This window comes from Cygnus olor, chromosome 18 (genome assembly GCF_009769625.2).
Source record: "Cygnus olor isolate bCygOlo1 chromosome 18, bCygOlo1.pri.v2, whole genome shotgun sequence".
NCBI lineage: Eukaryota > Metazoa > Chordata > Aves > Anseriformes > Anatidae > Cygnus > Cygnus olor.
In genome coordinates, this window is record NC_049186.1 from 8,852,562 (window position 1) to 8,879,849 (window position 27,288).

The 27,288-nt window shown below is 36.2% G+C and overlaps 1 protein-coding gene across 3 annotated transcripts; it reads left to right on the forward strand.

Annotated features, from left to right (window-relative positions):
* Window positions 1-57: 57 nt before the first annotated feature.
* Window positions 58-27,130, forward strand: RHOT1 (ras homolog family member T1). Of its 3 annotated transcripts, XM_040530831.1 has the most exons (21): window positions 58-270; window positions 4,094-4,152; window positions 6,396-6,477; window positions 7,697-7,740; window positions 8,225-8,278; window positions 8,624-8,676; window positions 9,219-9,327; window positions 9,903-10,004; window positions 11,454-11,552; window positions 11,982-12,090; window positions 13,032-13,152; window positions 13,822-13,906; window positions 14,299-14,444; window positions 15,059-15,159; window positions 15,405-15,535; window positions 15,849-15,932; window positions 16,634-16,753; window positions 17,108-17,310; window positions 18,703-18,825; window positions 24,381-24,524; window positions 25,988-27,130. In XM_040530831.1, the coding sequence occupies exons 1-21, from the start codon at window positions 234-236 to the stop codon at window positions 26,103-26,105; spliced, it is 2,124 nt and encodes a 707-aa protein (XP_040386765.1). In that variant the 5' UTR covers window positions 58-233; the 3' UTR covers window positions 26,106-27,130. The 3 variants fall into 3 exon arrangements, with proteins under 3 accessions (XP_040386765.1, XP_040386766.1, XP_040386767.1); XM_040530832.1 differs by lacking the exon at window positions 24,381-24,524; XM_040530833.1 differs by lacking the exons at window positions 18,703-18,825; window positions 24,381-24,524 and having other exon boundaries at window positions 65-270.
* The last annotated feature ends 158 nt before the right edge of the window (window positions 27,131-27,288 follow it).

Below are 27,288 nucleotides of genomic sequence, written 5' to 3' on the forward strand. Positions count from 1 at the left end.
CCCCGGGGGCCGCGCAAATCACCTCAGGACGGCGCCGCCCTGCGCAGCCGCCGGGGCTGTCCCTCGGCAGCCGCCGTAGCGAGCCCGCCGCAAGGCGGCGGCGGCGATGTGGGGGGGGGAGACCGGGCGTGAGGGGCCGGCGCCGTGAGGGGCTCCCGGGCCGCAGCCGCGCCGCTTCCGTCCGGCCCAGCCCGATGTGAGCCGTCCCGCAGCCGCGGGCAGCGAGCGGGGCCATGAAGAAGGACGTGAGGATCCTGCTGGTGGGAGAACGTGAGTGCGGGAGGGCCCGGCACGGCCTCCTCCGCCCGGCACGGCCCCGTCAGTGGAGCCCCGGCCCTGCGCGGGCCCCGGAGCCTCCCCCCCTGCCCCGCCGTGGACGCCGGGCGTGGGGCTGCGGGGCTGGCATGGGCCGGCCCCGGAGGGCCCCGGGCTGGGGGTTTGGGCCTGGGGTTGGCACCAAACGTGTTTGTCCGCGGAGGACGAGAGCGCTCCTGTGGGCGAGGGGCTCCGGGGGGTGGCGGGGGCAGGGGGCCGGGAGGGGGCCGACAGCGCCGAGCCCGGCTCCTGCCGTTAACTTGTGTGACCTTGGGTAAGCGCCGCGCACTGCCTAAGGGAGCGTGGGGCTGGGCTTTTTTGTTTCCAAAGCTGTGTCCTGAAGTTCACATCTGGGTACCCAAATAAGCGGTTAGGTTTTCAAAGGCACAGCCCCTTGTTGATGGAAGTAGCAACAAGGAGGTTCTGTTTCGTTAGCTTGTGAAGTGCTCTTAAGTTCCTCACAAGAAAGGAGTACAAAGTAATCACTGACTGTTGCTCGTAAAACTACCTAATTATACAACGAGCACAGTGCTCCTGACAAAGCTTTCCTGAGAACTGAATGCCTCGTATATATTTATAGTATAGCTCATGCGGTTATTTTGTAGTGTTCGGTTGGCTCTGTCTGCGCTGCCTAGAAAGATCCTCTATGGCTTTAGACAGGAATCTCTAGGGAGAGAATGCTAAACAGGAAGAGTCAACTCGTTAAGGTTTTATTTTTCTAGCTTCACAAGACTTGTTTTATTTAAAAATGCATTTGTGCATGTAGAATACACAGCTGAATTCCTCTTCAGAGCACATAAACCTAATCTGCCTTTGCTTTCTTTGGCAATGAGATGAGGGTACCGGTTTTAGACTTACACTTGACAGGCTGAAGCTAACTCATGGAACATACTGCTTAAAATTGGACTGAGCCTTTATCGCTTAATTTAAAATTAGTTGGTCTTCTGCTTATACCTGTTGTGCTGGATTTTTTAATATATAATTGTGGTAAATGGGAAGAAGAACTTGTATAATAACATTTGAATTAAGAATTTTTAAAGTGTTAGCTGCATGCTTTAGCTGCAGAATGTGTGTTTAAGAAGGGAATGATCTGAAATTAAAAGGAATTCATTTCCATTTTCCTACTCAAAGTAGCCCCCCAGTACTCAACTGGCTGCACCATATTTACAGAATTTTCTCAGGACATTACAGCGGGAAGAAGAGTTTTTCAAGGTCACACTGGTGTGTTCTGAACTGGTTCTGTGGGGTGGTGAAGTACAGGTGGAGCAGGTACTCTGATTTTGGCAACTAGGATCGCAGTGTGTCCAACTGAAAATTTCAGGGGTACAGATCTCTTAACTAATAGCAACATCAGAGATTGTGAGCATCTTTATTTTTTTAAATTTGTAATGGACAGGAGGGAGACATTGGTTTTACAAATTGGAAAAACCTGTCAGTTATATTAGTAGTGCTGTTTTGTATTCATGACTTTTATATTTATTTATTGGCCTAAAACAGCAAGTTAGTCTGGACCATGCAGTAACCTGCTGGATGATAGAAGCAGTCTGGCAGGTTCAGACTCTGAAATATCATGGCAAGACCTTTTGTTGTCACCCTGTTCCAAAACAGCCTTTTTCATCCCCAGTGGTCTAGATTTTAGATTTTAGGTTGTTTTAGTCCTAGTACCCAGGGGGCAAGCATCAATTTTTAATAGCTGATAATTTTCAGAATACATTCAGCGTGTTACTTTTACACAGCATGATCTAAAAGGCTTCCATATGTGAGGAAAAAGAGAAGACCGGTTAATCATCACAAAGTGCTGTGCTGTTTTCCTCATCCTAGTCAGCCAGTGTTGTTTAGGCTGTTATTTCTAAGGCTATAAACAGAATTGGAAAGACAAATGGCTGACCTAGATTCAAGCAAAATAAACCAAATCTCTCCACCTGAACCTATGTATCTTCACAGAAGCAACTCTAGAACACTTTTGAGTGTATCAGAAGCTTATACTCAGGGTTTCTTTCCTAACCAGCTATTCATAACCTTCTATTTTCAGTTCCATTAAATTAATAAAATGATTTTGTATGCTTGCAAAGCCAACATGCTTTGCACCACTTCAGATGAAAGCTGACTTGGTCAGATGCAAAATATGCTCCAGAATTTTGTGTAGTTATCTAATAACTTCACTTACGTATCAGGAAGGTATTTATCTAAGGAAACAGGAGAGCTTTTAAGTTCTCATTCTGTCAGGATGAAGAATATTAAAATGTAGCTTGTGCAGGAGGACACCCGTTAGTGTAAGTTATTCTTTTAGCTTGTACGAGCATCCCTGATGAGAAGACAACCATACTGCTGGTAAGAAATTTGCCTCTTACTGCTGTCCAGTTAATGCCACTGAGGAAAACATGTCTGTTCTCCCTAAGGAAGGCAAAAGTCTTCCTACCCAGGGTAACATTTCCCTCGCTTTTCATAATTTTGTAATAACCACTCTTTAACTTACCACATTGAAGAGAAGCTTTTATTTCTGGACGTCCGAAGGCCCTTTGTTACTATTACCAAAAATAGACTTGGACAAGTTGGTGGTACTTTGACTGGATCATCAGCTCAGTAATGCCATTTTCTGCATGAAGACAAATTGGTCTTACAATTTTGTTTCTTCTTCCTCCCATATTCAGACTTGCATACAATTAAATAGGGAAGTGTAAATTGCAGTAATGTCAGCAAAATAGCTTCTGTGAATAGAGGAGATTTTTATGGTGTTTTCAATAGGCACAGTGATACAGGCTCTGACTGATTGCAAGCAACATCTTAGTTGGCAAACCGCTTATGCCAGCAAAGATGCTGTATGTCCAGGATGAAATGATTTCCGTTAATGGTGGGCTGTCAAAAATATACAATGCCAGATAGTATTTGAATCTGAAACTTTCCATTCTGTAGAAAGGTGTCAGAAATAAAGCTCTAATAGTCTTTCTAGGCTTTCAAAAGAACAGAAAGTTGACAGGTGAAGGCTTTCAGGAACGGGGGAACCCCAAGAAAAGTTATTAACTCTTAATTTCAAACGATCACATTAAAGATTCTCAAAACTATGAAATCCAACTGCGTTACCAGCAGTCGTGACTTCATAGGTGAACTGAATTGTATGATTAAATTCAGTTGAATATTGGAGCAGAGGTGATTTTTTTTCTATTTAAATTAAGAAAACCGTGGCATTAGAAAACTTCTGTGTTTTGTTTTGTTCTCTTTTTACTTTTTTTTTTTGTGGGGGACAGAATTTGTGTCAAGGAGATTATGCTTTTGCAATTTCAAAGTAGTCCAACTAGTTTGTGGAGATTTTGTCCATTGATGATGGTGCCACGTCTTCTTGTTCAGCTCTTATCCTTAGTAGTTTGAAGCGTAATCATTGTATCAAGAATACTATAAAAATAGTTAATTCCTAAATACCTTTCTGTATGCTTTCTTAGTTTCCAATTGTTGAGCTGTATTTATGCATTTCTAGTTTGTTTTCGGTATTTTTTCTTTAAATATTCTACATTAAGGTTAAAACCTGCTAATTCTTTTGCGTAAGACAGGGTAGGATGTGATTCCCTTCTGGACAATGTAGAAATATGAAATGTAACCAAATCTTTTACCGTAAAAGAATTTGGAGAGAACTACTGTCATCAATACTTAAAGAGCATATAAAAAGCCTTTAGCATGACCAGTTGGAAAATGTTTTTAAAATACTTCTCCTTTTAAGATGGGATGCAACTATTGAGTGTAACATATCCAAATTATCTAATCTCTGTTTTTAATTCTTTTGTAGCCAGAGTTGGGAAGACATCACTAATCATGTCTCTTGTCAGTGAAGAATTTCCAGAAGAGGTAGAACATCCTTATTTGTTTTCTTTAACATTATTTCTTTCCTGTTGTATAATATTTTTTTTTCAGAGAGCAAGTTGTTAGGCTCTACTTTAAAATAATGCTTCCTATTTACAATAATAAATAAAGTCTAAAACTGCAATAGTGACTTCCGGAAAGTGATTTAGGTTAGTTTGTGTGAAGATTAGGAATCTCAATTTTATCCAAGCTCCTATCTTGTTTTTCACATGCCTAATTAAGCTCTTCTTTTATATATACCTGAGAAATGTTAGTTTTCTTAAATTGTTGAATCTGGTCATAACTGGCAGCAGTTTCAACATTAGAGACTCATAAATGGGAAGGTGCTGGGTTTGTTTGTTTGTTGAAGAACTGTTGTATTTAAAGAGCAAGTGAATGAAAAAATGAACGAGAATGAGGTATCAAAAAGTTGTGTTGTATAACTTGTATTTAGCCATTTTTTGTAGCTAAGCAAGACATTGCATTTATTTCTGTTTTTGAATACTGTTTTCCTGGCTGTGGTGAAGTAAAACGAAACAAACTCTTACTGTTTTCTACCAGAATAAAAGTAAAGCTACTTTCACATTTTATTCCTTTAAAAAATCAGCTCATAGTTCTCTCAGTACTATGAAAAGAACCGCAATGGCTGCGAATAGCTGAGCTTTTTACATATAAACATTCAAGTTTATTTCTTCTGATCACAAGTCTTAAAATAGGCATCATGTGCTTCTGCTCTCTGAAACTACACTGCGTTGCGTTTAATGCAAATTAGTAGGTTACCACAGTTCATGAGTCAAGATCAGATTGTTAGCATAATTGAATTTGGTTCCCAAGCTTACAGGTAAAAAGGAGCTCTAGTTTCCGTTTGTTCTTAAAATATTCAGGGACCAATGCTTTGACAGGTTGTTTGTCAATGCATTTAATGAATTCTAGCTCTCTATTCACTTCTCAGCTTCTTCCTTCTGTATAGCATAGTATATTTTTCTAAATTCATCTTGCAAGAAAAACATTGCTTATATATAACACAAAATCTGCATGAATTTACAGAAGTAAATTAGAAAAGCTCTGCATCCTATATAAACTTCTGAAAGAGACATGTACAGTTCTTGCCCATCAGTCACGCAGATCAGAGCTATATTGATATGTGTTGCAGACACTTCAAACTTTGGAATACTGTTTAAGGTACTTGGTATATTCAGTCATCACTCTTGATGAGGATATAATAGAGGCTGAAGTTTTACAAAGAGCCATTCTTCAGGTGATTGGCTTTCCCCTTTTTCTTTTTTTCCACGTTTTTCCCCCTCTCTTTCCTCTTCACCTCCCCTGCCGCCCCTCCCCCCCCCCCCCGTTCTTTCAAAAATAAAATAAAGACAATAAATAGCTGTGCAGGATATTTTCATTAAAATTAAGTTGATTCTTCCTGAATGTGGATTAGTGTTCTCTGCAAAAAAGGCCAGCAACCATAGGTAACCTACAGTATTTTGCAGAACGTAGGTTTTATTACTATCATGTTTTGCTTTGTAGGCTTATTTAAATTTAACATTTAATACTTTGTCAGAAGGAAGGAGGTTCCCAGGTTATGATCATTTAAAAATTGAGACTTATATTTTGTCCATCGTGTTTGTCTGCCTTTTTTTTTTTTTTTTTAACGGTTACCAACTCACGCACTGTTAGCAGTGGTTGTTCATGTACTGATTTCAGTGGTAATAGGGTCAGGATATCTTGTGCTAAAATGAAAACAAACATAAATTAAACAGTATTTAATCTGTCCATAATGGCATGCTAACTCTGATGTTACTCTCCTGCTAAAGAATATGGAGCCCTTTCTAGTAGTTGGTTGAATGTGATAACCCCGCTGAATTCAAAACTTTTATTTATACAATGTTTTTATTTAAAATAATTTGCAATTCAGATTTTGTTTATAGTTTTCAATACTATAATAGTTCTTTGAAGGTGTTTGGATATAGTGGATTTGAGTTTTATTGAACCATTCATTGAATCCCTTAAAAACATTACTTCCTTGCAAAGCAAGAGAAAAGTCCTTATTCAGTAAGCAGACTATTAAAGAACAAGAAAGCAGCAGTGAGTTTCAGAACATCACAAAAAAGAAAGTGCTTGAACTAGAAATAAGCTAGCCTATTTAAAGCTAACTAATTGGCAGAAACGCAGTAGTACAGCACTTTTTTGGACAGCAGGAGTTTCAGTGATCGTCTTTTAAAGGTTTTTTCTTGCTGTTTCTACAACTCAAGGTTCCACCACGTGCTGAAGAAATCACCATTCCAGCTGATGTCACCCCTGAAAGAGTGCCAACCCACATAGTGGATTATTCAGGTAAGGACTACACAGTATAGTTATTGTTTGACTGATTTGCTATGGAATTGTTTATCCACTTCAGTAGCCTCTTCAACTGTCATATTGATATGGGACCAAAGCTACATGTAGGAAAAGACTAGGTTAAAGTAACAATTCATTGGGTAAAACTAAATTGGATGATGATGTCTGATCCTACTAATTCAAAGCCTAACAGTATTTGCTGTTGGTACTACCATGAAGGATAGTGTTAGTGATATTCCAGTGAAGTTAGTGCTTTTAGTGTGACAGAGGTATTTACAGGTTCAGACACAGGTAGGTACTTTCATGGCATTCAAAATTGTTCATTATTTTGGGGGGAAAAATTTACAAAGATGGAGGAGTCATTACATACCTTAAATTCTCTGTCTTTTAAAATTTTTGAGTTTGGACATCTTATCATTTTGTGTCAGTTTCATGCTTTGTATTTTTGGGTTTTGATACATTGCAATCTCTTTGATCTTACTGAATAGATGTACTAAATAGGCTCATATCAAGTTATGCTATCATAAATATATGCAACAGTTGCACGGCTAGACAAAAGTCCTTCCACAATTCGTAGTGGGAGCCAAGGATTAGGCCATGTTAGCAGATTCCTTCCTGTCTTCTGTCTCCCAACACTGTTGAGCTAATATCTTCAGCGTGTTCCTTATTTAGAACAAACAAATAATGCTTTTTTTTTTTTCTGTGAGACTTAGGATTAAGTTTCTGGAGTGAGTTTCTTTTCTATCGGATGAAATATTTCATAGATTCAGTTAACAGAAGCTTGGTCTCACTAAAAATATTCATTGACTCTGCAATAAAATTAATGTGTTGTATTTTGTGGTAGAAGTTTACATTATAGAACAGATGGTGCTACTTACTGTCCCAGGAATGGGCTGTTGATAAATGTAGGGGATGCAAACTGTAACTCATTCCAGAGAGAACCCGTCTACAAACATAATTATTGCTTTTTTAGAATATCTGCTGAAAAACCTATAAGCAACAGACTGTTTCTGTTTTGCGAATTAATGGATCATTTTCACTGTAGTTATAGTAGAACCACTTTTTAGTGCATTTTATAAAAAGCCATTTAAATAACGAGCTTTTGCAAGGCTGTCTTACAAGCTTTGTGAAATATCTTAGTTCAGTTTCTTACGGCTTTCAGTTTTCTTCAGAAAAATGTTTAGTATTAATGATTGTCTTGTTCTGTTGAATGCAGAAGCAGAGCAAAGTGATGAGCAGCTTTATCATGAAATATCACAGGTGAGTATTAATGTTTCCTAGAAGATTGTTTCTGCTTCTGGAGAAATTTTTCCTTTTAATTTTTCTGCTTTAGATGGGCTTCAGTTTGAGTTGTAGAAAAAAAGTCTCATGCTATTTCTTGCATGGCATTTCATTTAGTTCTGTTTTGTGCCCTTTGCTATAGTAAACCTTGCTCTAAATATGAAAATTGGGTACTACCACTGCTTTGGTGAACTGAGCTTAAGCTTTGTCCTTCCAAGCAAAAGGACAGAACTCAAGTATATTTTAATCAGTAGTCCAAGAAATTCTTTTTTGTTGTTGTTGTTTAAAGAAAAAAGTTTTTATCTCTTCTTTCAGGCTACAAAGTGCTTAAGTGAGTCAGAGATATGGTTTTTGACTAATGTTAGAACTGTTCTTTCTCTTCAGTGTTATATTGGGTTCTTAATTGTCTCTGTTGCTCTAGAGACTGAACAATGGAATTCAATGTCTTTCCTTTTTATTTTAGGCAAATGTAATTTGTATAGTATATGCTGTTAACAACAAAAATTCTATTGATAAGGTACGTTAACACTTTTTATCTAATTATTGCTTGAAATGAATGCTAATTTTTGTCATGGTGAAACCTGTAAGATCTTTAAAACTCATAGGATAGTGTTTAAGGTCAAGTTGTTAAAATGTATCTGCACACTCTCTTCTGGTCAATTTTGACATTTGGGTTTTCTGTCCTTTTCAGTGATGTTAGGAGTTGCTTATTAACCAACTCCAGTTTTTATTTCTTTATTCTTTTGTGGGTAAATATGTGACTTCTTGGGAAAGTAGCAGTTGTAGTCAAGCTTGTGCACAGTTCAGTCATTAAATTTGAAACTGTATTTTTCATGTTTTTGTTTTTTTAACCCCACTTTAGGTAACGAGTCGATGGATTCCTCTCATCAATGAAAGGACAGATAAAGATAGCAGGTGCATAAATAAAGATGAGAAGTGTGAATTAGGCTGCACGTCGATGGGTGTCAGTGGACAGTGTTGAGGATGTTAATTGTTTAAGAAAATCAAATTCTAAACTTAAAGTTTATATAAGAAGTTCAAGCAACAAGATATTTAAAGTATATAGGTCTGTTGTATGTTCCAGCAAAGCTGTTTATTTTGAATTTCATAGCCAGCTTTTACCAGGTGTTTTTATATTTGTGGTGATATAACCAGTTTTAACTACATGGTCTTTGAAGTTTTTTTACTGATGCTGGTTTTGTATGATAATTAAACGATTAGTTACTCTTGTGTTTAACAGTGTGTTTTGGAAGTAACAGCAGGCAGTATATTTCTGTCTAAATATATCTTAAATTAGTTACTCAAAACTGCTGTCATCTATTTTTGCCTACTGGCTGACAGTGATATTTAATTACATCATGAAAATAATATAATGGCTTCTGGTGCAAAAGTAAAATAGGTCTTTCTATCCCTCTGTTTTTAAAGCTCTTAACCTTTTTTTTTGTTGTTGTTTTTAGGCTGCCTCTTATATTAGTTGGAAACAAGTCTGACCTAGTGGAATACAGCAGTATGGAAACTATTCTTCCCATTATGAATCAATATACAGAGATAGAAACATGCGTAGAGGTGAGTAACTTTCTGACATGAGAATGAGTACTAAAAAATACATTCTCTCCAAGCACTTTTATGGCAAATTTTAAATAGAAACATAGAAATGCTGACTTTTTTCGTTGCTCAAAATACATAATTATTCCAAATAGAAGGGTCATTATCATGATGAGTTTGTATATTCTTTAGAGAAGAATACGCTATTGCATAATAAAATGTTGCTGGCAGACTGTTCTAATATTTAGAGCCTCCTCAAATCTTTGCCTTTTAGCAAAATGTTAATGGTTAGCTTTGCATGTCTCATTAATGTTAAACCAAAAAAATGTGTGCAAAGTATTAAATAGAATGGGTAAGTTTGGATGTGTCTTTTTAAGTAGATACAGCTTTCTTATTGGTATGACAGCAAATTTGAGTGAGACCTCCTTTATTAATTATTGAACATACACGGGGGCTAGGTGACTTTTTTTCCAAAACTGCATTGTACCCACAAGATGGGGCTAGAACTTTAAAAGCTTGATTCTTTGTTTAGATTTCAGAATAAATCACCAAATAGTTAAGAAACTAGAGAATAAATATAAGAATTTCTCTTCCAGTGTTCAGCCAAAAACTTGAAGAATATATCTGAGCTATTCTATTACGCACAGAAAGCCGTTCTACATCCTACAGGTCCTCTTTATTGCCCAGAGGAGAAAGAGGTATTTATACATAGATTTTAAAAACAATATAGGGGGAAAAAAGGTAATTGCTTGATTGCTCTTTCCTTTTCAGAAGATTTTGCAATTCCTATTTTCTTCTGTTACCTTTCACCTGCCGTCCCCCAGTTGTCACGCATTAGATTCCAGAGCCTGGTTACTGTTTCGTGTTGTATTAATCCCATCTGTCTTCCTTCTTTATTCAAAACAATGAAGACAGTTTTTTATTTCCCAAATAAATTGCTAGGTAAAATGAGAAGCTTTGGTAATGGCATTAAGTCAAATGTAATATTAAAAAAATCACGTGTTCAACTCTGTTGTCCTTTAGATACACATTTCACAGTAACTCCATTTATTTCAGAAAATTTACTCCAGACTTACCCTGATATAAGGAAAAGAACTTTTCTGAGCATCTTGTGAGGCTTTGGCAAAAGGGATCAAAAACAAGTAATGTGACTTTTTAAAATACTGTAGGTAGTTAGCTCAGCATATTATGGAAGAGAATAGCTTAAAAATATATATATATTTTTTTATGGGCAACTATAAATAAAAATCTAGAAACTTACCCCCCCCTTGCATTACTGGGCAGTAGAAAAGTTGTCTTGATCATAAACACTTTGTTAAATAGGGAATGAGAGAATAACTCTTTTGATTTCTTCCATCAGAGTCATCTTTGCATTAGTAGTGTTGTGATATAATTGTTGTGCTGAAATGTTTTTGGTTTTTCAAAACCAATCTCTGTGCAATCTTTGTGATCTCTATGAAGAGAAGAGTCCATCACCACTCTAGTTGCTGGGAGAGAATTACCAGTGTCTGTTTTTCTTCACTTGGAAGGTATCCCAGCAGTTCTTTTGTTGTAGTGGTAGTCCATATGATCAGTGCTTTGCCTGGTAGATGAATGAGCCCGGTGAAGATTTTCACTCTTTGATGTTTAAAACCTTCTGAAGCCGTAGCTAAAATGGTGAATATAGATACCATGTTCGTTTAGAAGAGTTGACTGTAGTTCTAGAGCTTTGCAAGGTACTGGGATAGCCAGGCCTTTATTTCCACCAAAAAATGTGTGGAGTGGGAAAAAAAAAATAACCATTCCATTATTTTTAAAGCATTCTGTAGCAATAAGGCTGAACTTAGTGAACTGATTTTTTTTTTATTAATAGTCAAGAATTGCTACCTTCAGCTTGTGAAGAGATTGAGGCTCTTGTCATAATTGAATAGAAAGACATTTATTGTGAGATAAGTGTTTTAAATTTATGCATTTAAATCTGCTAGGTCAGGATTTGTTTCCTCTTCTTTCTATTTTTGCGCTTGTGTGCGCAAATGTCTCCATTCTAAAAATATAGAATGAAGGCTAGTATTTGATTCAATGTGATCGAACTGCCTTGTGTAATTCTGTGTAATCTTTTTATATCTTTTTAAGCCTAGAAAGGTACTGAACTTTGTTTTATTCCTTAGATGAAACCTGCCTGTATTAAAGCACTCACTCGCATTTTTAGAATTTCTGATCAGGATAATGACGGGACTCTCAATGATGCAGAGCTCAACTTCTTTCAGGTAACACCGTTTTGCTTCCCTTTTCACTGTGTTTAATGATTAAACTCCTATAATGCTAGAAAAAGAAGTGCTTGTTTTTCAAGGGATTGTAGTAAAGTGAATCAGAAAGGAATCAGGCCTAAATATTAAGTCTCAGGTCCAGCCTAAAAGAGCAGATATATAAAAACTGAAATAGCGTTAATTTTATTTCTAATCGCAGTTCGAATTTTAGTTCAAGAGCAAAATGAAAAAAAAATTAAATGTACAAGACCCAGTGCTTGTTTTTAAAATCAAAATTAAAAATGTTTCTATACCTTTATTTCCAGGAAGAAATTAGATTGCCCTTTACTAGCTTATCAGAACCTTTAAGGCTGCGTTTTATACAGGATGTGACACATTTGTCTGGCTTAGTAGCTAGTGGTCCTAACAAGCTCTTCTGGTTTTTGTTAGAGAATTTGTTTTAATACGCCATTGGCACCTCAAGCTTTGGAAGATGTAAAGAATGTAGTTAGGAAAAACCTGAGTGATGGAGTTGCTGATAATGGATTAACATTAAAAGGTAAGCCATATTTAACTCCTAACAGACGTGTGTTATAAAGTTGATAATGGTTTTTATGTAAAGAAGCAAGTCTTTGGGAATATGATCTCTACCTTGATTCTTTTAGATAAGAGCTGGATGTAGTGTCAGTATGATATTAAGGAATGATTAAACTCAGGAAGAATGGGGGTGGATAAAATAAGGTCTCTTACTCATGGTTGCAGAAGTTTGGAAATCAAATATCCAAAATAAGTGCAGTGATTCAAAAGAGATTTTATCCTAGATAATTTTGTAGCTCCTCTCCAGGCTTACTGGTTGCAACACTTGGCGGAAAGGTGTGGTTTCTGACATCGTTTTAACGCTGTGTTTTACAGATTTGCTCAGAGCATATGGCAAAAGTGAAAGGAGAAGAAGTGTTTTCTGAGCATCAGTGTAACTGCTTTACTTGTGAAGCGTACATATGTAATAGGACTAGTGAGAAATTGTAAAGTGTGGGAATCCTAAGGCATAGCCTTACTAAGCAGTGAAATCTCAGTGTTCATTAAGCTTGGAAAGTGCTAAACCAAAATCCTACTCACCTATTTTGGTATAGAAAAATTAAAGGCAGTCTTCCGTGAGACTGCTCTCCAGGCTTCTTTTTAAGTGTTTTGCTTACTATTTTGAGTTGTTGAAAATATTGTCCTTATTTTTATACATCTAAGTTCTTCTAAAATGCTGGTACTGGAAGAAGCAAACTGCAACTGAAAAACAAGTGGGTTGTTTTAAGGAAACAGTTACTTGAAAGACGCTTTTACAAATAACATGGTTTCTGAACCCTCCATCTAGGTAGATTATTCTGTAATGTCACACAAGTGGTTTAAAATCCGAGTATTTCTTGTTTTCAGTCTGATGCTGATTCTATTAAAAATACTTAGAGCAGATAAAGTCTTTCAGGCCCTTAAGATTTTATCATTTGATTTTAGGTTTTCTTTTTCTACACACACTTTTCATTCAGCGAGGAAGGCATGAAACAACTTGGACTGTTTTACGTCGCTTTGGATACGACGATGACTTAGAGCTTACACCAGAGTACTTGTTTCCTCTGTATGTATCACTTGTTTGAGCTTTCTTTAGCTTACACGCATTTAATTTATGCTGCCTTTGTGGCAGGAGGGAAGGCTTATTGTAAAGTGTTTATTTAAAGCTTATTGTTACATTAATTATCTCCCTTACTTTACAACCTATCAGCCAAAATCTTCATGTGACTGAAAATTGCAGAGGAAGAACTCCTGTCTCATTGTGCCAGATCATGCATTGCTACCTCTCTTTTTTAAGAAAGACAAGGCAAAAGAGACTCTTAATACAAGACTACAACATGGATCTGAGCAGCTGCTTTATTGTATGCGGCACCAAATCAGAAAAGGCTTGTTAGTATTTTTCTGGCACTGGAGAGCCTTTGAAAATTCCCAAAGTAGAAGTTAAGAGATCAAGTAATTCTCTGGCTTTTTCTGAAAAGTGTAACTATGTACTTTTCCTTAAAACAAAACACAACCCTGGTGACTAAATATCATGTAATATAAAGACAGTCACTCAAAATTTTAGAATTCCTAATAAAAAGTATGTGCTTTGATCTCTTTAAAGAGAAATTGTTAAAACTATATGCAACGGTTAAATACCAAATCTTGTAATTCTAAAATTCTTTATTTTGAATTAAAACATTCTGCATTTTGTAAATTCACTTAACAGTTGTTTGTTTTTGTTTTCAATAAATAGGCTAAAAATTCCTCCAGACTGCACAACAGAATTAAATCATCATGCATACTTGTTTCTCCAAAGCATTTTTGATAAGCATGATTTGGTAAGCTTTTAATTTGAGTGTGTGTATACGTTCTTATATTTCAGAGCCTTAGTTTGCAAGCAATTTTGTTATCAGAAAGTGTGTTTTAGTCATTGTCATTTCATTCAGAAACTGGCTATGGCTTAAGATGTGGTCAAAACTGGTCTGTTGTTTATAAGATATTTCTGTCTACAAGGAGAGAATGCAAATATAGTTGTACTACCAGTCTTTTTTTTTAACTAGCCTATGTATTTAGTCTTCTTTAAAAACAAGAACAGACGTCAAAAGAAAGCAAGTTCTGTTCTTTTATAGCCAGTTTCCTGAATTTTGCAAGTGTACAGACAAAAAGTACCAATTTAGAATAGATATGAATTAAGTGCTATTTATGTCTAATACCATATGCTTGTTTTTAGGATAGAGATTGTGCTTTGTCTCCTGATGAATTGAAAGATTTGTTCAAAGTCTTCCCGTATATGCCATGGGGGCCTGATGTTAACAACACTGTTTGTACAAATGAAAGAGGGTGGATTACATACCAAGGGTTTCTCTCTCAGTGGACGTAAGTGTGTTACATTGCATTTTGGTATTTGAGAACTTTGGGTATGCTAATTTGTAGAATCCTCTTGAAAATGTGGAAGAAAGAGTGGAAGTTTAATAGTTGAAAGTTAACCTAAGCAGTGAAGTTTATATAACTATCTAGTGGCCTAAATTTCAGATAACTGTTACGTGTTCAGGATTTGACTAGCATTCAGTGCTAACTATGATGAAATGTCTTTAAAATTTGTATATGTCTCTGAAACTTGTCAAAATATTTTCTGTTGTTTTGACCATGTTTCATTGTTCTGCTCTTTTAGAGTGGTTAAGAATAATACTGTTTGGTAATAAGGGTTTTTTCCTATTGAAGACATAGAGAATGAGGAGAATGTTATTCTGAGGAAAAAAAAATATGATCTAAGTTCATGGGCGGCAGCAAGTACTGATTTCAGAAGAGTTTTGCTTGTTGAAGTTACCACTGTTTACCTCCAGAATCTTGTGTCCTTCGGTACTGCATAGTACTGAGACTATTACTATCATGTCAATCTGGAGACAGGAGGAAAAAATTGTTTCAGTACTGCAGAGAATTGGTATTACAGATACTAACAATTTAGTAACTCCTTTTGCCCCCTCTACTAGACTGACCACATATTTAGATGTACAGCGTTGCCTGGAGTACCTGGGTTATTTAGGCTACTCGATACTGGCAGAACAGGAATCTCAAGCATCAGCAATTACAGGTAATTAAAAAGAAATGGATATGTTACGCTTTAGGAGTTTAAACTTAGAAATCTGTTCAAGAATACATTGCTTAAATGACCTTTTTCACTTCATTCTCTCTTACTTTCCGCTCAAGACAAACTTTTGGTTTGATATTTTTGAGAATATTTTATGTGCTTTATAAGCTACTTGTCCATTTACATTAAATGTTTTCATGTACATCCACGTGTGCATTTTGTGAAAAATATTTGTATTTTCTCAAAAGTAACAAGAGATAAAAAGATAGACCTCCAGAAAAAACAGACTCAGAGAAATGTTTTCCGATGCAATGTTATTGGAATGAAGGGCTGTGGGAAAAGTGGAGTTCTTCAGGCTCTTCTTGGAAGAAATCTAATAGTAAGGAACCCTTTGCTTATATTCACACACAAATGTTGTTAATTTTACACAACAAAACCCAGTTGACAGAGTTTTACTGTTTATTACTGAGTTTGGAGATTATAGATCTATTTTTTTTTAAGATTAGCAAATAGACAAATTGATACTGCATGCATAATTATTTGTATATCTTGGATTACAGCTGTGTGTACTTGCAAAATAAACCACAGATTACTGTAATTTTTATTCATTAATAAATGGAGTAAACCAGTTATTCAGATCTAACTGAAAGGTGAAAGTTGCTGTGACCTAACCTGAAATTCTGCATTTTCAGAGGCAGAGGCAAATACGTGCAGAACACAAATCTTACTATGCCATTAATACAGTCTATGTGTATGGACAGGAAAAATACTTGCTGGTAAGGTTGCCTCATTGTTAATCTTAAAGTTCAGTGAACTATAGAAAGCCATCTGCAAACAAATACAAGGAATTTTTGCTTTAATTGTCTCTACTTCCTAAACATAGTTTCTTCCGTGTCCTCCTCCCCCATTTTTTTCAGGCTGAAATAATTTCTGATTTTTAAGATGTTGCCAATACTTCAAACTGAATATGTTCAGGATCTGTTATTTTTGAAACTTTCACTAAATTTTAAAGAAACCACTCCATTAAGCAATCTACCTATTTAGAATATAAGAATCTGTCAGGTGGGGTGATTAGGATGGCTATGGTTAATCTTTAGTGGCTGAAATACTTCTTTAAGGGCTTGCTGTACAGTAGTTTTACTTCATGATAATATATTTCTTTGTTTTCCAAGAGTCCTCTGCTCTGTGATTTTCCTATGTAGAATGAATGCCAGTTTCTGTGGGAATCTAAGACTTTGTGTTAGAAGGAAATGTAACTTTTTGTACTGAGGTTGTGATTGCCTGCAGATGTGATGTTAACAGCTCACATATGTTGACTCCATTGGTAAATTTCTCTTACTTCTTTTTCATTAATTCTGCCTATTGTCAGTCCATTAATTCTAAGGATACATAACAATGAGCTGTAAAAATCACAAGAAAAAGAAAGTTATAAAATTCCTCTAACTGCATAATGGCAAAGCTTTTTCTCTTTTTCCAGCTACATGATGTCAGTGACTCTGAATTTTTAACTGATGCTGAGACCATATGCGATGCTGTCTGCCTGGTATATGATGTCAGTAACCCTAAGTCCTTTGAGTACTGTGCCAGGATTTTTAAGGTTTGTGTATTTTTTCATATATGTGTGTATGTATGTATTCTCATATTAAAAATATATAAATAAAAATAATGTTCACTGATGAGTATTCATTTTCAATTATTGGTCCCATACGCCATGTTCTAGTGCTTAAAAGACATTTTATTTATGCGTGCTGGTTATATACGGCTGATGCATTAAAAATGCCATTTTGATATTAATACAAAAGGAAGGTCTACTTGCGTATATATAAAATATTCTGCTTCTAGAAGTGCTTGACGTCAGTGCAATTAATATATCTTAATGCTGTTGCAAAGTTTTATTTAGGCTGTTCCAGGTTGCATATAACATATAATGCCTCTTTCTTTAAATTTGCAGCAACACTTCATGGATAGCAGAATACCGTGCTTAGTGGTAGCTGCAAAGTCTGACTTGCATGAAGTCAGACAGGAATACAGTATTTCTCCTGCCGAATTCTGCAGGAAACACAAAATGCCTCCGCCTCAAGCCTTTACTTGTAATACTGTTGATGTGCCGAGTAAGGATATCTTTGTTAAACTGACAACTATGGCAATGTATCCGTAAGTACTTGAACCATTCTGGTTTTTTCATATTGCATGGATCACGCACAATAGCACTGCTTGTCATTGTTAGCCATGAGGATGGAACTCGCCTCACTGAGATTTAGCAACAGAGAGAGACATAAATGACTTTTGTAGAACTTGAAATTATGTCAAATTGAGAAAGTTGGTACAAATCCAATATATAAAAGGGTCAGCTATTGTGGTAACGTATTTTTAAAAGAATACACTATTTCATCCAGCTCATGTTACGTTTTTAGGTATATCTGTTCAATGAATATGTAGGGTTCTGTTCTGTCATTGCTGTGGATGCATCACTCAATATCTCACTATTCATATCTTGATATTTTTAAGATAATTGTGAATAAGTTGTACTGTAATTCTTGATAATAGCTCAATTTTACAGTTGTTTACAAGTAATGACACTCTTTTGTGAACAACAGTTTCCCCCAATGCACTGCTTGAAGCTTTTTTTTTTATTATTTTTGGCGTGCTTATTATTGTTTGCTTCAGTCCACAAATCTGATAGCTTTTACATTTTTTAAATATAACTTCTGTATAAATACCTTTTCGGCTTCAGATACAATATACTTAAGCTCACGTGCTTTTTCACTACATATCTCACTGTTGCTAAGCTCACTTTGCATCTCTTTTTTTCGTGGGTGGAGCTTTTAATGTGATTAACTAGATAAATCTTACAGCAGACGGAGTCTAGTATGACAGCTGACATTTGCTTTAAATTAAACAGAACTAATGTCACTTTCACCCAAAATCTAGGATTTTTTTAATATACTTTTGAAACCAAATTTATTGGATTAGATTTGTAAAGCTTTTGTTTTGTTTTTGTTCTCTTATACTTATTTTTGTAGTGCTGGAATACTGGAAACCACAAAAAGTGTAGTGCTGACCAAATGTCTTGTCATAGCAATATTCCTGCTTCTCCCTTAGTTTTCAAGCATGTGTATTTTTTAGGGTGGGAAAAGTAGAGGTAACTCACTTTGTAAAGCGTGCATTCAAAGTGGTAGACAACGTGGCTTTCTTTCCTTTATAAAAGGGGTGTTATCTATTGCTGTGCAGACATACTCAGACATACTTGTATGTCTTCCTTCCAAACTTAAATTCAGCAAATGTTTTCATTCGTGTTTGTACATTGCTATTAAGATCTATGTATGGGTGGTAATGCCAAAATGTACAAGATACAGAACATCTAACCCTAAAATTCTGCACAGCTGTAGTTTTACCCTTGCTTCCCCAGTGTATTTTTTTCTCCTCTCCTTACTCATTCAAATGTACCTTTTATTCCTAAATCTCTCTTGGTTGTGGCACAGTCCTAATGTGCACCTGATTATATGAGCAAGATTTCAATTCCTGTCCTTCTGTGTGTTTTCGCAGCCATGCCCGGTTACGCTGTATGTGCGCCTGCAACAGGTGTACATTTTGCATCTGTCAGAACTTCCTCAACTCAGACTTGCTGCAATCTGTAAAGAACAAACTCTTCACTGCAGTTCTTAACAGGTCCTTAACTTTATTTACTAGGTACCAGGTGTGCTTTTAAAATAAAGCTTTTTTTTTTTTTTTGAAAAAGCAGTTGGTAACCTTCTATACTGCAGATTTTTCATTCCATATTCACAAAATAGGCAGATACTTATTTTAATAACTGTCATAAAATTGTCAAATTTGATCTGTTTAAGGTACTTTTGGTTCTTTTGAGCTTGGTCCAGTTATTTCTCTGAAACATTGCCAACTTGGTGGTCAATTCTGGCACTTTTTGATTGCAAAAATATTGGAGGAATTAGGACTTTGTTTTTCAGGGAACTGCTAATGGATATCAAGTAATGTATATAAGTCTGTGTAATGGATCTCACTTGAGATGTAGGTTTGTTTAGAATTGATTAGAGCTAGTGCCTCTTAGTTACCTATTATAAAAAATACTTTCACTTAAATAGTAATGCAGGAAAAGGCACAGCTTGACTATAACATCACTGTATGACATATTACATGCTTATAATTGCTGTTTGATATTTGGGAGCTGATAGAATTTCTGGGTGTGTATTATGCCTGGTTTGCACAGAAAGTGGGTAAGTTGTATAAAAATCTGGACCTTTTAATATCCAATTCTTCTGAATAAAATGCAATATGTAAGAAGTGGTAAACAGTTAACCATTTGCATTTGCAGATATTTTGGAAAAAGCAATGGGTAAAGAGAACTGGTTTTCAGCATTGAAAACAGTGCCTATAGCTTGCCTCGTGCCTACTGCAGGCTGCTTTTATAAAACACCTTGCTTTTGACACGTGATTTACTAACAGCTCAGCACTTGCCACCTTGACCCAGCAAATGGGAGTTCAAACCGAACAATTTTTGTAGTGTAGTAGTTCTGTCCCTTTTATAGTCTCATAGACTATGATAAACATAGTTATTTGAGGACCGTGGTTAGAATATCCTGACATGTTCTGCATATATTTGGTCCATGCATATTACTACTTTTTACTGGTTTCAGGTGTAGATGCTCCAAATAAGAGTGGATGTTTCCTTTAAATGTGAGTTATGCATACATAGGAGGCTTACTGATACACCCATTGACAATACACCTTTGAGCACCTTTGTGAAATACAACTTTAATCCAAGATAGAAGCGTTAATCAGAGTAAGAATTTAGAGAAGGGGGAAAAAAATCATTAGCTTAAGAAAATGACATGAATATGAGTGAAACTCTTCATACCGCATCTCTTCTCCAGCTGTCATTCCGCAGACAAAGATCCCTGTAAAAGAAGTGTCTTTGCATATTGTTACTTTAATACTTCATTCAGTGGTCACTACTAGAAAATCTCAACTCGTCGTTATTGAGGCTGAACCGCCTCTATAACTCATCTCCATTTTTTAGAATGGTTATGGATTGCTACATTAAGTGTTGTGACATGTTTCTCTCTTGTGTGGGCCTGTGGGTTTTTTTGAGTCCTGCATTAGGCACTGTACTTCGTTCCTCTGAGATACTGTCAAGGACTGGAGGCGTTGAAATCTTTGTTTGACAAGCCCTCGGATGCTGTCTTACCACACCTTGTCAGTAGGCAGTGTGGAATAAACATACGAATATACTACTGTCTGTAAAGTCTGTAATTCAGGGCAAAGAGAATTCCTTGCAGACTTCTGCACTGACCCTACAGAAGGGAAAAACTGTTCCCTAGAATCATTGTTTGCAGTCGTTCAGTTAGTTGTTGGGGTTTGTTGCAGGTTTCCAGCAGGCTAATTTCTTTTCAACAACATGCTTCCTAGGTAGCTCTTCAGAGCATATTGCTGCAGGTTATTCACCTTCAGTATGTGGACTTACTATAGAACTGTATACATAGGAAAGAATATTAGAGCTGAGATATCCGTAAACAACAGAGATTGGCCCCTAATTGTAGACTCAGGAGAGTAGAGGTAGTTCTCTTGTTTAGAAATGTTAGCTTCTTAGAAGCATTTTAATGATTTTTGCTTAAAAATAGCACTTGAATCAAAGAGAATTTTCTGATAAAGCTACTTTATATGATTTCTTATTTTGCTTTTACAAGTGCTTACCATTGGGTCAGACAGTTTGGCAGAAGTTGGATAACTAATGGGTAAAGGAGGCTTCTCGAGAGTTCATATTCTCCTGATCTCTTCCCATTCTGAAGCTCTAGAAAGTGGAAGTAGGTAAACAGAAATCTTTCAGATTGGGCTCCTTCCTGTGTCATTTGTTGCCAAGTAGTGCTTAAACACTGTTACTAAGGCACAATATAATAGTACATTAGAATATTCTACACTTAGTACTTAAAGGAAGAACATTGCCTCTATGCAGCTGAAAAAACTAATGCCCACCTTTAGTTTCTCTTCTGTGGACAAGCTTCAAAGACTCTCCTGAGGCTTTATAGGCTCTCAGAAAGGCAAGTTCAACAAATGTGGAAGTTCAGTTTGGGGATACTTGTGCTGGAACAGGATTGTTGGTTTGAACTACCCAGGATCACACTTCATTGGTTCTTTGAGGAAGAAGGCACTGCATTCCAAGCACTGTACATGCGCGCATGAGACTTGTTACTATGCTGCAGTATTTTTGTATTTTAATTTGTTTTTTTTTTTTTCCTTTAGGTGTTCATTTGTATTTGTCTGGCTGGCACTTAATCTCTTCTTATTACATTGTTTTACCTCTTTCTAAAAGCAAGGTTTCTGCATATGTCATTCTAACCCTTTCTTTAATTATCAGCTTGGATTTTGGGCTTTATTTTCTTCCCTAACTCCAAAGCATGGATTTTAAGTGTGTTTTTCTGCTTTCTTGGTTTAAATTCATTCACTTGCTGCCTTTTGCTTTTATAGTAGTGACACTTTTGTCAGCTGAGTTCATTTCAAAATAATTGTTATGCATGAGAACTGTGTTGTTCAGTGAGGGAGACTTCTCAGACCATTTTATTTTCTTCCTTCTAAAGTTTTTAAATAACGTGAAATGTAAGTGAATTCTACTTGCATATAAAACATGGTTGTTTCAGGAATTGTAAGATTTTTTTTTTCTATGAAAACCTCCTGTGAAATTAAGACTAGTTTCATTTTCCTGTTATAAGGGAAAGTTCTAAGGATATAGTTCTAAGGATATCTATATCTAAGGATATAGATAAGGATATAGTCCAGGTTTTATTTTTCACCATGTGCTATTCAATCTGATGGCAGCAATCTATCCCTTGACTTGGGTGTCCCTAATAGTTTAGGAGAGTATAACAACATTCTTCTCACCTGTATTCGTCCTTTTCTAAAATGCTTAGTGCTGCATACTGAGTGGAGTTTTGCAAAGCTACGTCCTCTGACTTCTTTCCAAATAGAATATATTGAACTGGCATTTTAAATTCTTTTTAGGTTTTGTAGATAATAACATGCACTTGGCGCTTTTCACATTTTAGATAACTAATGCATGGGGAAAAATTCTAACTGCCGGAGTGGTTTGCATCCTAGGAGAATATGTGCCTGAAGGAAGCTGGAGCAGCTTGCACGTTACTTGATGTTTTTGGAATTTAGTTGCTTGTATTTTATTGTTAGAACCTATCATCTGTCAGAGCAGCCTGCTGCTTGCTGACTGCATTAACTTGCCTATAATTTTGGCATGAGTAACCATGTGACTAGTGTGGCCTCAGCACTGTGCTTTTAAAATGTGTTTGTAGTTCATATGGAAATGTTTTTCAATTTTAAAAGTTAAGGTTAAACCTCCCCAGACTTGGGATTTTTCTTCTACTGACATGGGGAAAAGCGTCAGTATTGGACCATAACTCGGCGGTTTTCTGTGTGTAACCATGACAGGCATGCTCAGTTAACTTCTTGATAAGTACATGTGGCAAACTTCTTGTGAGTTGTTAAAGCCTCTTAAAGACTGTATAGATCTCAAAGGTACTATTCAACAAGTGACAAGTTACTTGGCTCACTGTTAAGGGCAGGTTGAATCTGCCTTCTTTTTTTTTCCCAAGTATGCATTAAAATCTGAATTTTATGCCAAAGGCAAAATTCCTAGACACTTATATATGTAGAACTAATTATGTGATTAAATATGCACACCAATCTATTTTAGAAGTTTAAAAGCTAGTAAGAATTTCAAATACAGCATCGTTTATGAAGTCCTAACTACTGGTGTGTGTGTATGTATGTGTGCACACATCCATATACAATTTTTCCACTGGAGAGAATAATTTTTCTAGTTTAGAGTTAGTGAAAGTTTCAGGTGCTCTCTTACTATCAGGACAGTAATATTTCTACCACTGGTGAAAATTAGTTTCATAAACACAACTACACTGAAATAAAATTTGAATGTTATTTATCGAAGAGGTAGAATTTTTGTGATGTATTGAGCGAAGTTTATACATTATAGCTACCTTCAAATCAGAAAACCTGTGCCAGAAACAAACATTCAGTTTTTTTTTCTTAATGGCAGCTGAACAATATTAGGGAACAAAGTTGCAAAAATGGAATTTAGGACAGTGTAAGGAACACATAAGAGAGAAGCAGTAGATTTCCTTCCAAGGGTGTAAAGCAATTAGACATCCATAATGTTCTGAATTTCAGTGAGTATTTTTGGGCTTTGGATATTTGGACTGAGATCTTCAGAGGGCGCTAACCGTGTTAATTCCTTTGAGGTTATAAAACAAATCCCTGCCTTGGTTTAGTTTCTTTCTTTAAATGAAAGAATCTGTAACTGTTACGCTTAGAAAAGGGATCTGAGTCAATTTACTCTCCCTTTAGACATGAAAAGAGGATTTCATCATGACTGAGAATATATTAATTGTTTTTAAAAGGATGAAGCAAGTTTTTTGAATACCACTGAATATGGACATGTGCAAAAGTCAAAACAAGGCAAATTATAGATAGGAATCAGAAAATGTAGATGAGAGTGCACTTTACAGGGCAATGCAAAAGCACTCATTTGCAATTTAAGCAATGGTTTACACTTTTAAAGGGATGCTTATTTAAATTATACAAATAGTTGGGCATTAGAATTAACCAAATTAATCTCGAGAGTTGTTAATTACACAAATATTCACCCAACGGAGCTTGTCACATAACTTATTAACATCATGTCACATACAAGTGATTTATTTTACATACAAAGATAAGGTTTATAACAGATTTTAAGACAAGGGTTTCGTAGTCTTTTCCAAAAAAAAAAAAAAGAATGCTAAAGCTTTTAGTATTAATAAAATACAGTCTTGATTTGAATTATCAATGATGATGAGATTGTGTCAATTTTAGAGCTGGTGTGTTAAGTCATTCCAGTGTGTTTAGCACAGGTACTCTAGCTCATGCGTATGATGCAAGAGTATTGCAATATCCTGTGGACACATGAAAATTTATGCTTTGGAGATGGAGTAAGAAGAGATTCAGTTTCTTAAGCGGTTTTCCTTGTTCTTAAACTCCATTTATTTCTGTTTTTTCCCAACCACTAAGTTTTTAACAACTGCACAAGAATTGGAGGTTAGATAGGTAAAAATGGTAAATTCTTTGGGCTTTGTTATTTGAGCATATTTGAGACACTTGCTATTGTTGAGCCATGCTATGAACTGCAAACTGTGCATGTGTGTAAAAAGGTTAAGACCCTACATAGATGAGTTGGGTGCCATGCTGTTAGCAGACGAGGAGAGCAGTATTATGCAGCAGGTGCACGCCGTCAACTTTGTAGAAGATTCCATCTTCATGGAGTCATCTCTTGGTCCACGTTTACTTGAAGACAGGTAACAGCAGCCAAACTAAGGTGATCTTGCGATTGCCTTATCCCTTTCTTCCCCTCAACAACCACTTGACATCTAGTTTGCAGAGGGTTTGTCAAAAGTAGATGCAGAACTAATGCTTGCAGGAATTCATGAATTTGATCTGTTCAATAACCAACCAAGATATTGTTAAATAAGATTAGGAATTTTTAGTGAGCAGCTGTGTTTTGCTGTTAATGCACCAAAGAATTTGTGCCTTCAGCATGCAATATTATAGTACACTGATTATCTATATGGCTTATATTGTTCTTGCAAATGTCTGCTAAATAATATCCTAAACTGTTTTTGTGTATTTTGATAGCGAGTACAGTTCCTGCTTTACTAAACAGCTTGTATATGACAGCTCTGCAGTTCACACTATCTGAACTTTCTTATGCACTGTGTATGTTTAGGATCTCTGTATGCTCCTTGGACTTAATGCTCCTGCAGTTTACACTGAGTAACCTATCGTGATACATACAGGCTAAAATACCTAGGCTAGTGAAGTTCTTTCATGAGTTCTATCTTAAACAAAAACAAACAAACAAACTCTTTACTATTATTTAGGAACTTGTGCTTTGAATTATGGCATATATGATAACTTGTTTTAAATGGTAGCTCCTGCTTTATGGTAAGCTGTCATACTTGAGACTACTTTGAGGATGTCTAGCAGTGTTTAACTGAGCATGCTCACAAACTTTCTGCAGTATTTGGGAGAGTTGGGTCATTGGCTGTCTACTGTCATGCAAAACATGGCTTCTTATCTCATCCAGTCACTTCATACTGTTCTATCTTCTCGTTTTCTGTTAATGCCATTGTCACTGCCTGTTTCACTAGCACCTTCTCTTAGCTTTCACCTTGGTATTGGATGACTGTTTTTATTGCTGTTCTTGTGACTGTACTGGGAAGAAAGGGATTTACAAACTGTCATTCTTTTGATTCTAGCTTTTGGAAAAATATTACTTGCTACTTGTCAGTAAAATGTTTTTTTTTTGGGGTGGACAAACACAAGTAGATATTTAACAGCGCTGGAAAACTTTGCAAGGAAAAGTGGAAATATGCAAACTCAAAAAAAGGTTTTGTTTGCTATGATGGACTTGTTCACACTATGGATTATTATTAATTTGCTAGCTATTTTTGTTTTTATTTTCTGAACATTTGCTGGTACTCTCAAAGAAGACACACTGCCCTCCCATTTTTCTGCAGTTGTGTGAGCTCTGACTTCAGTGAGATCTGCTAATGTGATTGTGGCTGCAGATCAAGTCCTAAGCTTTCAAGAAAAGTAAAATGAATAAAATGACTGTTTAAGTACTTGTAAGGCTGAACTGTAAGCTCCTTGCCTGTGACAAGTGTAGTGATGAATTTCCAAAAGCAGAGTAGCTTAGCACAAATTATCTGATATTCTTGTCCTGAAAATAATTTTTTTTTATGTGTGTGTTAAATTTTAGGCATGTGACGCAAGCGGACCTCAAGAGCTCTACATTTTGGCTCCGAGCAAGTTTTGGTGCTACTGTCTTTGCAGTTTTGGGTTTTGCTATGTACAAAGCATTATTAAAGCAACGATGATCTGAGAAGAAGCACATCCGGCCCTACCAAATAAAAATAAACTTTTATGTACATTCTGAACGCTTTAAATTCTGCTAGAACTATTTATATATGCAGAGTTACTTTATTAATATTTGTAATTCATGCATAAGATTATTTTAAATTATAGCTCTAACTACAGTATTGCATAATGCGTGGAACAAAGAATTGCATCTTAGCAGCCAGCTTAAAATGGCTTAACTTGTGAGGCCAAAAGGGAATTTGTTGTAAATAACGTGTACATATTAAAGCAGTACAACATTGCTCCCCAAGAAGTTATTCAAAATACTGTTCTTAGGTATTTCACAATGGTGACATACTAGTGTACAGCTGAAGTTCATTTTCAATAGAGTAGGTTCAACTCGAGGATCGTACTTCCTCAAGGATTGCTTATTTATTTCACTTTCATTTGAAGTGACTTAATCTTTTTGGACTACAAACTACACCAGGCAGAATTTGTGATTTTCTTTCTAACCTGCTCTTTCAACAACAACAGATTTCCCTACTGTAATATGTGTTTTGAGAAAAAGTCACAGTTGCTGTCCTGGCCTGTGATTTTGTACGTTGTATGACCAGTGACATGCTTAGCAGTCTAATAATTTCTTTTAAAAGGAAAAACAAAAACTTCAGAAACTGCCGGATCAACTTCACATGCTGTGTGTAACTGTTATTCATTTTCCACTACGTTGTGTTTTATAACCCTTATGCATCAGATAAGAAAATTTGTATATTATAAATGTTAATAATTCAAAAAGTGCTGCTGTTTAATTTCTTACATGTGTCAATCCTGTTAAAAGCTGTGTATAAGATAGAACTAAACTAGTACACAGTACCTATTCTGCTGTAGTATATTAGTTGCATGGTTCACAGTGCATTCTGTAACTGGCTAGAGTTACCTGTAGACACAGCTTTTCTAAGGATCAAATTGAACATTACTTCCTCATAACAAACTTATTTTTCCATTGCTGGCCTTTTCGAGTATTTCAATAAAATAACTGTGTACTGTGTTTGTCCTCATCTTTCTTCCCCCTCAGCCCGAAGGCGATGCTTGTGAGGCCTTATCCTTTATATTTAAGGCCCAGCAAACGCCGCAGGGTGCGTATTGCCGTGCAAATAAACAGCCGGGAGGACCGGGGCTGGACGCGGCCGCCAGGGGGAGCGCGGC

What these genes read in the sequence shown, in the direction of transcription:
- RHOT1 (XM_040530831.1), top strand. Translation starts at nt 234, where the DNA reads ATGAAGAAGGACGTGAGGATCCTGCTGGTGGGAGAAC. An exon ending in GGGTTTCTCTCTCAGTGGAC is followed by an intron (nt 14,445 to 15,058) that starts GTAAGTGTGTTA and finishes CCCCTCTACTAG; the next exon opens with ACTGACCACATATTTAGATG. An exon ending in TTCTTGGAAGAAATCTAATA is followed by an intron (nt 15,536 to 15,848) that starts GTAAGGAACCCT and finishes CTGCATTTTCAG; the next exon opens with AGGCAGAGGCAAATACGTGC.